This window comes from Cervus elaphus, chromosome 20 (assembly GCF_910594005.1).
Source record: "Cervus elaphus chromosome 20, mCerEla1.1, whole genome shotgun sequence".
In the NCBI taxonomy this organism is placed as follows: domain Eukaryota; kingdom Metazoa; phylum Chordata; class Mammalia; order Artiodactyla; family Cervidae; genus Cervus; species Cervus elaphus.
Genome location: NC_057834.1, coordinates 50,352,251 through 50,362,307, shown reverse-complemented (window position 1 = coordinate 50,362,307; position 10,057 = coordinate 50,352,251). Strand labels below are relative to the sequence as shown.

The 10,057-nt window shown below is 40.3% G+C and overlaps 1 protein-coding gene across 1 annotated transcript in view; it reads left to right on the top strand.

Moving 5' to 3' along the window:
* Positions 1-801: 801 nt before the first annotated feature.
* Positions 802-10,057, top strand: part of CD101 (CD101 molecule) — a 39,762-nt gene continuing 30,506 nt past the window's right edge. Inside the window, exons 1-2 of the mRNA XM_043877882.1 lie at positions 802-1,815; positions 9,561-9,941. Coding sequence (XP_043733817.1) covers positions 1,773-1,815; positions 9,561-9,941 — 424 coding nt within the window. The 5' untranslated portion in view covers positions 802-1,772. The remainder of the gene's footprint in view (positions 1,816-9,560; positions 9,942-10,057) is intronic.

The following is a 10,057-nucleotide window of genomic DNA, read 5'->3' as shown; positions in this document are numbered from 1 at the left end:
ACATTCTTTCTCTCCTTCAGCTCTCCATGTCTCTTGCCACCTGTATTTCTCCTAGTGGACCTCCCGGAATTTACCTTATGTAATAGCCAGTCATGTTCTTTCCTGTCCACCTGCACCAGGCTCCACCAGCAAAACTTCCTAAGATCAGAGGCTACACTTTTCCATATGTGTCTCTGGCACCTGGTAAGGTGCTTATCCTAAAGCAGATGCTCCGTGAAGTATTTCATGACCTCATCATCTCTCCTAGCTCTGTCTTTATCTTAAATGCCCTAATTCAGGCCCTTAGCATTGATCCTGCAGAAAATTTCAAAAGGCTGTATCTGGCCTTCCTGCTTCCTCCCTCGCCTCCCTTCCTCATCTTGGTACTTAACTTAAAAGTAAAACATGACCAGGCCATTTTCCTACTTGAAAAACCAACCAACAAACAACCTCTTAATAGCTTCCCTTTTCTATAAGGTTAAGACCAATTTCTCAGGCCTGGTGTGCATGACCAACTCAGGTCTGTCCCAGCCCACCTCTGTAGACCCTCTCCCTTCACACCAGCCTCTAACTTTACTCCAACAAGAGGGCACAGCGGATGCATCACGGTCCATGCTGGACCTCCACAACCACACCTCAGCCCCCCCTTCCTCCCTGGTTGCCTCACGTGACCCAGCCGATCCTGACCCTCCCTCCCACCCACTCATTTTCTGGACTCGCTTGAGGTGCCCCATTGATTGTTGTGCTTGCAAAATTGCCCTGTGGTTACCTGAGTAAGTGGAAGCTTCCTGAGAACAAAGACTTTGTATTGAGTTGGTCAAAAAGAAACATTTTGTCCAACCCAGTATGTGCAGCCCCTAACACACCCAGAAGATTAAAAAAAAAAAAAAAAAATCGTTGGATAAATCAGTGGATGGTTGGAGCAGGAATCTGCTGTAACTGTGGCCTGAAGCAGACCAGACCATCCCTGACGTATCTAAATAGAGGCTTGGTCTGGAGAACTAACATCCTTAGTGAGCTTGTCCCTTGTACAGTCTTGTCTTTGGGTACTAGGATTAATTTGGCCTGGATTCAGGGCCATCCTTAGCGGCCAGGTCCACGCTGAGCAGCTGAAGATTCCCTTAAATGTTCCTTGATATCCATTGGGCACTTCCTATGTACTAGATGTTGCTCTGAGCGCTTTCAGTGAATTAGTCCATTCAATTCTCACAGCAGTCTTATGGGACGTACACAGTTAGTATCTCTGTTTTGTAGATGAGAGTTAGAAAATGTTAAGTAACTTTTCTAAGATCAGCTACTAAAAACAGAGTCTGTGTGCACACCCAGGCAGCCTGATTCTAGAGCAGGCCAGCATCACCGCCGTCTCATGTTGCCCAGGTTCCTGTCTTCCAGGGGCTCTTTTCTCAACCCCTTCCCTCTCCCAAGATGGGAGGCAAGGTGAGAGCTAAGAAGAGAAAATTTCTGCTTGATTGTTTTATTTATTCTGTTTGCTTAAATGCCCTCATCATTACCTAAATTGACACACATTTAGCCAGAAGGAGGCCATCTTTTCTTATTTGTATCTATATGTCGTTACCTGCCCATGAAGATAACTTTTCACACCGAATTGGAATGATTTTCAAAGAGCCGTATAAAGCAAACTGTATTGCCCTTTGCAGGCCATCTCTGCTTCTCAGTGGGCTGGAAACCGCACGATTGCTTCCTCTTTATCTTTGTAGTGAGAGCCCAGCATTTGTCACTCGGCGTCTGAGCAACTTCAGTGACACCACCAGGAAAGGTCTACACTGGTCCAAATGGCACGCTTCCCACATGTGGCATCATTTTTTCTCTTTCTGAGTAAGTGTCACATTTCTGTATGTTACTGTTGTCACAGGAACTAGTCAAACAGAGACTGTTGGGTGATAAAATGGGACGGTTTGGTCTCTATGGGGAAAACAGTGGCCCACATCTCTGGTGCTGGCAATTATTCTTGACTTTTGATGATGTTCTTGGCTACCTGAACAACCTTGAGCTCCAGGTGGTGCAATGTTTGGTTGAGTCCCGTGAACCTGATCCCAGAGGTTTTTATACTTGTGCGTGTTACTAGATCTGCCAGTTTTGCTGGCCCTTGCCTTCACCTTATTTTCTTGGGCTAACCCATTCCTGGAGATAGGATGAGGCTTAACTCTTCAGACTGACAGGGGATGCCTGAGGAGAGCTTGTCTAGAGCAATGTACCTCGGGGATGTGGCTGGATGAAAGGCTTATGAGAGTTTTAGTTAGTTTTAGGCTAACTTAAAAGAAGGTTCTGAGTTCACCTGTGAGCTGAAGTGGGCATTGACTACTGTGAAACTGAGAAGGTGGCAGGAAGAGTCACATGTCTCTGCTGAGAGCCATGTGGAAGGGCCTCCATGAGCCTAGGGGCACTTGTACATGGTGGAACAGGGTGGAGGAAGTAGAAATTTGGGGGTGGATGGAGAACAGATGAACTGGGAAGGGCATGAAATAGTTTCAGAGCAGACAGAGCAGGGAGCAGGTACTTTTCAGTGCTGTGGATTCATTTAGCACTTGGTGAAGCTCATCTTCACCCCCCTCTCAGAATAATTTTTAAATACATAAATTAAAACATATAAGATTATAGGGGGAAATACTCATATTGAAATGCAGTTATCAAAAATATTTTAAAATAAATCATGATGTAGTCATTTATTTTCTTCTTTATGTATTCATTATATGATAAGATCTAGAAGTGGTCTATTAACCACCAAATTTCAATGTAGTAATGAATGTGAACAATATTTCAAGACTCTGCAATAGATGTGATGTGAAAATATCTATGGTTTGTTGTCTACCTTCATAGCTGAAGAAAATACTGAATTTCCATTAAGGTTAGTGAAAATAAAGATGTAGGGTGTTTTTCCACTCAAGTTTACGAACCCTTTATTCCCCCATGTGGACTCAGGTTCAAAACTTCTGCTTTAGAGTGACTGGATGGAATTAGTGAAGGGATTTGGACAATAGGGGAACTAAAAGAGCTTAGGATCAGAGCAACCAAGGCTGTGGCTAATAGACAAAAAGGGTGCAGCGTTCAGCTCAAAGGGGCGCTTAATAAACCCTTGGCTTGAATTGCACTGGGCTCATGTCTCAAAGGACATTGGGTAGTGAGAGGTGAAGATCAGATATGGGGCCTGATGGGGGTGATGGATAGCCTGCAGGGGAAGTTATTGGGACCAGGTGCTGGTTAATTGATGCCCACCAGACTGGCTTGGCAGGCACTGATGACTAGGAGGACTGGTGGGGTCCTTTGGGGACTGTTGCCTGGCATGTTCCTACTTGTCCTGTTCAGGTGTCTGAGTGTGACTCTCAAGGGTCTGCCTTGTGTCTCTGAACTGTGTATTTGGCTTGTGTATGGGGAAACTGGGCTTACATTGAGCAACAAGTCAGACAGTTGCAAATTCTGTCTGTTTTTTTGGTGGGGGGGATGGGAGGGGTAAGTAGTCTGAAAGGCCTGAGAAAAGGAAAGTAACCAAGGTTCAAAAAGGGGAAGCAGCCAGGCTTTTCCTAGTTCATTTAAACCATTACCTAAACTGGGTTATATATTTACTTCTTCTAAATTTAGATTCCATAAATACTTATTTTGTATAGAGTCCCAGTTTTTATGTGAAAAACACCTAAATCAGAAAGTAACTTGAAAAAGATGTTGCAAGCCTGCTATTTGTCATTACAAATACAGAAGGAGAAATTAAGGAAATAAACTAAATGATGGATGATCAGTTGAGCACTTGCATTGTTTAGCAAATGTTTACCTTGTCCTAATTAGTTTTAAAAATAAATATGTAAATATATATGTATGGCTGAGTCCCTTCACTATTCACCTGAAACTATCACAACATTGTTTAATTGGCTATAAATATATAAAATAAATTTAATATAAATTTATATATAAAATAAAAAGTTCAAGAAAATTTGTAAAGACTGATGAATCCTGTTAGAATATGGGGCCGGGTGAGATTAAAGTCATGGATAAATGAATTCTTGGACTTAGCTTTGTCCTCTTGGTCTGTCACCCCTCACCCTAACTAGCTGCCCTACAAATAAAAGTCATTAACTTGGGAGGGTCCCGGGGAGGGCATACTGTTTGTCTTACTAAGACTGTATTCATGAAAAAAAAAAAAAAGAAATCCATTAAATTATGGATGAAAATGCTTTCAGCCTCCAAGCATGCAGAGATTTTGTATGGGTAAAGAAAGAGAAGTTGTTTGTTGTGTTTGATGTTCTCAAGCTAGGTTTTGTATAAGGTGGAAGTATTTGAAGTTGCTGTTTTTGTATATCAAAAATGGTCAGGTGTTGACCATTTTATATAGTTCAATCAAATAACTTCAATTCAAATAACACTGCAATAGAAAATTTGGCAATGCCAGTGATGTTTTTGAAAAAAGCCAATACCATCAGGAAATTCTTCATGCATCAAAAGTGTGACTCTGATGCAGTATGTCATTGTTAAGCTGTGTGTGCATCAGTCAGCAAGAATCTGCTGTCCAGAGGTGCCTAACCCTCTGTCCATTAAAAGAGAAAGCAATAGGCCAGTCCCCTGAGGTATTTTCCTCTTTTGGAGGAGAGATATGTGCAACATCCCACAGAAAATAGATTTATAATAAGATGCTTCAAGTGTATGATTCCCCATGCATGACCATTTGAACTGGCCTCTGTCCGTCATTTCTTTGTACCTCCATAATACCTATTAATCCTTCACATTGTCTCTTTCACTTTTCTGGGAAAGTGGTACCCTCCCAATCAAGCTCTTGACCTCATGCTTCCACTAAGACCTTACTGCATTCATCATCATCTCTCTGGCTTCATCCATCTCTCCCCTGTGCAGCTCCTCTGCCCATAAACATGCAGAGGCACCCCTGTCCATCTGCCCTCATTTCTCTGCCCCATTGAACTGCTCTTTCTAACTACCACCCTATTTTTCTCTTTCCCTTCTCCATGGAAGTTCTTGAAGTAGTTTAAGCTTCTTGCAGTTGTTTCTTACCCTTGAAATGCTCTGCTTCTGCTCTGTTGAAATCTCTTTTACAAAGATCACCACTGACATCCTCATCATCAAACTAAAAGGACACTTCTCTGCCTTTCGAATCCTTACCCCTCAGTAGCATTCAGCAATGCTGACAAGCTCTTTCTTCTTGGAACACTTTGCTCCTTTGGTTTTCAAGCTGCAGTGTCCTGGCTACCCTCCCACCTCCCCTTCTTCTTTCTGTAGCATGCATTTCTCATCTTATTTCCTAAATAGAGAGATCCTCTAATAATCTCTCTTTAGCTCTCTTCTTATATGCCCTAACATTTTCCACTACTTAACATGTAAATGACTAAGTTAGCATCTACAGCCCAGAACTCTCCCTAGTTACAGACAAGCATTTACAGGAAGCAGTGAGGAAGCAATGGAGACAGTCAGGAATTTGACATTTGTAAATCCAAATTCAAGTCTGGCTCCATCATTTACAACTTTGACATTGCTAAATATGGGAATATCACAGACTTCTTAAGATAACTAGATGACAAATATTTTCAAAGAGTTGAGTAGATTTTAAAGTATAGAAAGAGATACAGATATTGACATATATTTCAACAATATCTCTAAGTATTTGCTGGATTTCCTTCTTGTTTATTCCATAGCACTCTAATTTAGTGTTTCCAAAATTAAGTTCTTTATCTTCTCCTTCACCCTTGAACACACAACAGTACCTCTTCATGATAGCCTTATTCCTGTTAACAGTACTGTTACTCCCAGTCACCCTTACAAAACCTGGTATCATCTTTGATTTCCTCTTGTCTTCCATCCACCCCTTTAACCTCCAAGCATCTAAGATGCTGAAAAACTCTATAGATTTATCTCCACAGTGGCTCTCAGATTATAGCCCTTTTCTTTCCATTTCTACTGCCTTCATCACTTATCTCCTGAGCTACTATAATTATCTGATATCTACTTCTAACTCCATCATCCTACACACCATCAAGTTAATTTTACTGAGAATTTTAAAACATTTTCAGTGGGTTCCCCATTGCCTATCAATCAAGCCCAAACTTTTAAATATGCCAGTTAAGCTCTTCATGCTTTGGACTCAAAATTCCTGCCCAATCTTACCTCTTTCTATTAATCTTTGTGTAACCCACCCCCGAATCCAACTGATTACTCCCTATTTCCTGAACAATTCTTTTGATTACTACTTATACAGTCTTTTCATGAAGTTTCCTTCACTGAAAAATACCCTTTCTCTCCACTTAAATTGCCATAACCTTCTCCAAGGTCCATTTTTAATACTATCTCTTCCATATACCTTACCTATTTTCTTTCCCTAAAATGTAATCTTTCCTTCCTTCAAATTCCTCAAAGAACTTTTATCATATGTCTTTCCAGGAGAGATGACGACCACCCTACTTGACTGAATTGTAAAATTTAGAAGTCAAAGACTACCCTAAACTCGTCTTCATATCTTAGTCCTTGAAGCATCAGAAATACTACAAGTGGTTAAATAAATATTAATTGAATTAGCAACTGAAGCAGAAGAAAATAAAGTACTGCTTTGCACAATAAAATGTTTTGAATGTACCCATCTCTCTGAAAAGTCATAAAAAATGTGGAGTCAATGCTGCCTAGGCATAAAAAATAATATTGTGGAAACATCCCCTGACATAAACATATTAGTGGTACCTCAGAAATCACATTTTTAAAAACATTTTCACTGTGCAAATATAACACATAAGAGAAGTGACTTCCCTGGTAGTCCAGTGGTTAAGCATCTACCTGCCAAGGCAGGGGACACGGGTTCGATCTCTTGGGGAAGGTTCCACGGGCTGCACAGGCTAAGCCCACGTGCCACAGTGACTGAACCCATGTTCTAGAGCCCCTGCTTGGCAACAAGAGAAGCCGCCGCAGTGAGAAGCTCACACACCAGTTAAAGATTAGCCGCCGCTCACCGCAAGTGGAGAAAGTCTGCTTGTAGCAACGAGCCCCAACACAGCCAAAACTTAATTAATTAAAAAGGAAAGTTAATAAAACACAGCTATGAAATTGAATAAATAAGGAAAAAGTAAAAACCATGTAATCACTATGCAGGAGAAGAAATAGAACATTGCTAGGGCCCTAGACTCACCCATCTACCTTGCTGTACGCCCCACCAGATACACATACAATCACTTTCCTGACTTCCATGATAACTACTTCTTAGCTTTTTTTTTTTTTTTTAAGGTTTAACTTCTTATGTTTGCATCACTAAACAATACAGTGTGGGGTTTTTTGCCTTTCTTTAACTTTTATATTCATTTTGTATATATCAAAAAGATTCTAAGTGTTCAGCATCTTTCCTTAAACACAGTGATCCATGTTTTTGCAACCAGCAGCAATTCACTCACTTTTATTTCTGCATAAGATTCCACTTTATGAATGTACCACAGCCTGCCTGTTCTACTGTTGATGGACATGTAGGTTGTCTCTAGTTTGGGGGCCGCAGTGAACAATGCAGCTGTGGATATTTTTTCATGTGTAGCCTGGGGCAGTGCTCACATTTCTTTAAGATGTATGTCTAAGACTGGCTAGCATTGCTGACAATGTTTTAAATTGCCTCTGTAGAATAATTTTTTGGTAAATAATATTTTAAAATTTTACTACTGTATGGTATAGGGAACTATACTCAATACCCTGTAATAACCTATAATGGAAAAGAATTTGAAGAAGAATAGATATTTAAGTATGTATAACTGAATCACTTTGCTATACACCTAAAACTAACACAACATTGTAAATCAACTATACTTCAATAAAAAGTCCTGTTTTGCAGAAAAAGAGACACAGAAGTACAGAACAGACTTTTGAACTCTGTGGGAGAAGGTGAGGGTGGGATGTTGCGAAAGAACAACATGTATATTATCTATGGTGAAACAGGTCACCAGCCCAGGTGGGACGCATGAGACAAGTGCTCGGGCCTGGTGCACTGGGAAGACCCAGAGGAATCGGGTGGAGAGGGAGGTGGGAGGGGGGATCGGGATGGGGAATACGTGTAAATCTATTGCTGATTCATGTCAATGTATGACAAAACCCACTGGAAAAAAAAAAAAAAAAGTCCTGTTTTGAAAAAAATTAAAGTAACAAAATTTTTTCTCATATTTTCTAACTTCTATTCCTAAGTGCTTATTACGAAAAAAGTCTAATGTATATATATCACATTTAACTGGGATTTATGAATAAATTAGTATATTTTAAATCATTACTGGAAATGTATACAGTTGGTTGATTGATTGGATGTTTGTTTGCCAGTTTTGCATTGATTGTATCCATATGCAATTTTTAGTTGACTACATCGTGACCAATTACCCTTTCTCCCTGTTTTTGCAGGTCCCCTCCTATCAGAATTGTTTTCATTCTAAAATTTCTATATTTAACCTTACCATGGTCTCTGTAATGTCATTTTTCCTTTCTCTCACTTTTTTTCCCAATCTGTCTCCCTTACTCTTTGTCCTTGTGGATTCACAAAATTCAGCAGATGCTCTGCTTCTTCCATTCCTGCTTATGAACTCTGCTCTGTTAATTCCGTAATGCCAGTAATTGCTCCCTGATGGACTCTTATGATGTCTTTCCCCTGGGCCCTAGGCCCCGAGTGAAAGACTTAGCTCACCTTTGCAGCATCTCTATCACTTGTTCATTGTTCTTTCTGTAACACAAAATAAACCAGCCTTTAATATTAACATAAGAAATAAACACATGCACTTTAATTTCTAAAAAAGTCTTGATTTTGAAAATGTGTATGTTAAAGGAAAAATTATCACTAAATAATATTTTCTCCTTTAAACCTAATACTTGAGATTTGTCCTAACATGAAGCATTCCACTGTGATCCCAAACTGAAAGCTTTAAATAAGAGAGCAACTAAACTAAGTCTGATCCTGGATCCTGTTGGACTTGACAGTCATCTTTTAGGAAGCTTTTCAATTAAGTTGTAGTGGCTCTTTAAAAAATTACAAAATGAAAAACCCTCTATGGTATAGAAAGGAAGTACTGCTGCTTCTTCAGGTGCTAAGTTTAGCTAATCTTGCACCAGACCTGGCCAGGAGCTACAAATAGTTCCAACCAACCAGCAGAAAAAGGCATAGCACCAGGGGCAGTGCCATGGACTCCGTCTCTCCAGCAATCATTTCTGTTAGGACAGCTCGATGACAGGTACCTAAGAAGTGGAGGCTTGAGGAAGTATACTGAGAATTTTTCCATAAAATTATGTAAAAGGTGAATTATCATACATCTTATTTACTTCAGGTGCACTTAGGTAAGTACGTGCATTTTATAGAAGTGGTCATGTTACACTGATGAAGCTATCCTTTTTTAAGAGACTAGAGATTACTCTAGAAGTTAGAATTATAAAAGAACAATTAACTCATCAAGCCATTCCACTGCTCCTCAGCCTGAAGAAGGTATTGAACATTTGAGTGGATTATAGCTAATAACCTGTGATCTCATTTTCTAAAGAATTGTAATACAGGGAGCTACATAATGTGGCACATTGGGAACTGGAGCACTAATCTATTTTTATTCCCTTTTCTTTCTCCTACTTGCAAGCTAAGCTCAGCATTGGCCAGCGAGAAGTAACAGTTCAGAAAGGACCGCTATTCAGAGCTGAAGGTTACCCCATCAGCATCGGCTGCAATGTAACTGGCCACCAAGGACCTTCTGAGCAGCATTTCCAATGGTCTGTTTACCTGCCAACAGCCCCGACCCAAGAAATCCAGATCATTAGCACCAAGGATGACACCTTCTCTTATGTACTGTATGCAAAGCGGGTAAAAAGCAGGGAAATCTACGTGGAGAGAGTCCAGGGTAACTCAGTCTTTTTGCACATTTCCAAGCTCCAGATGAAGGATACTGGCGAATATGAGTGTTTCACACCCAACACTGATGAAAAATACTATGGGACTTACAATGCGAAGACTAATCTTATTGGTAAGCTGTGCGCCCTTCTTTGTTAGCCAGCCCCTGACAAACCACAATCTCCATCACCACAATGCCTTGCCCTGTGACATGGCTTTATAGTGTGCTGTTTGTCTTAGCAAAAGAGC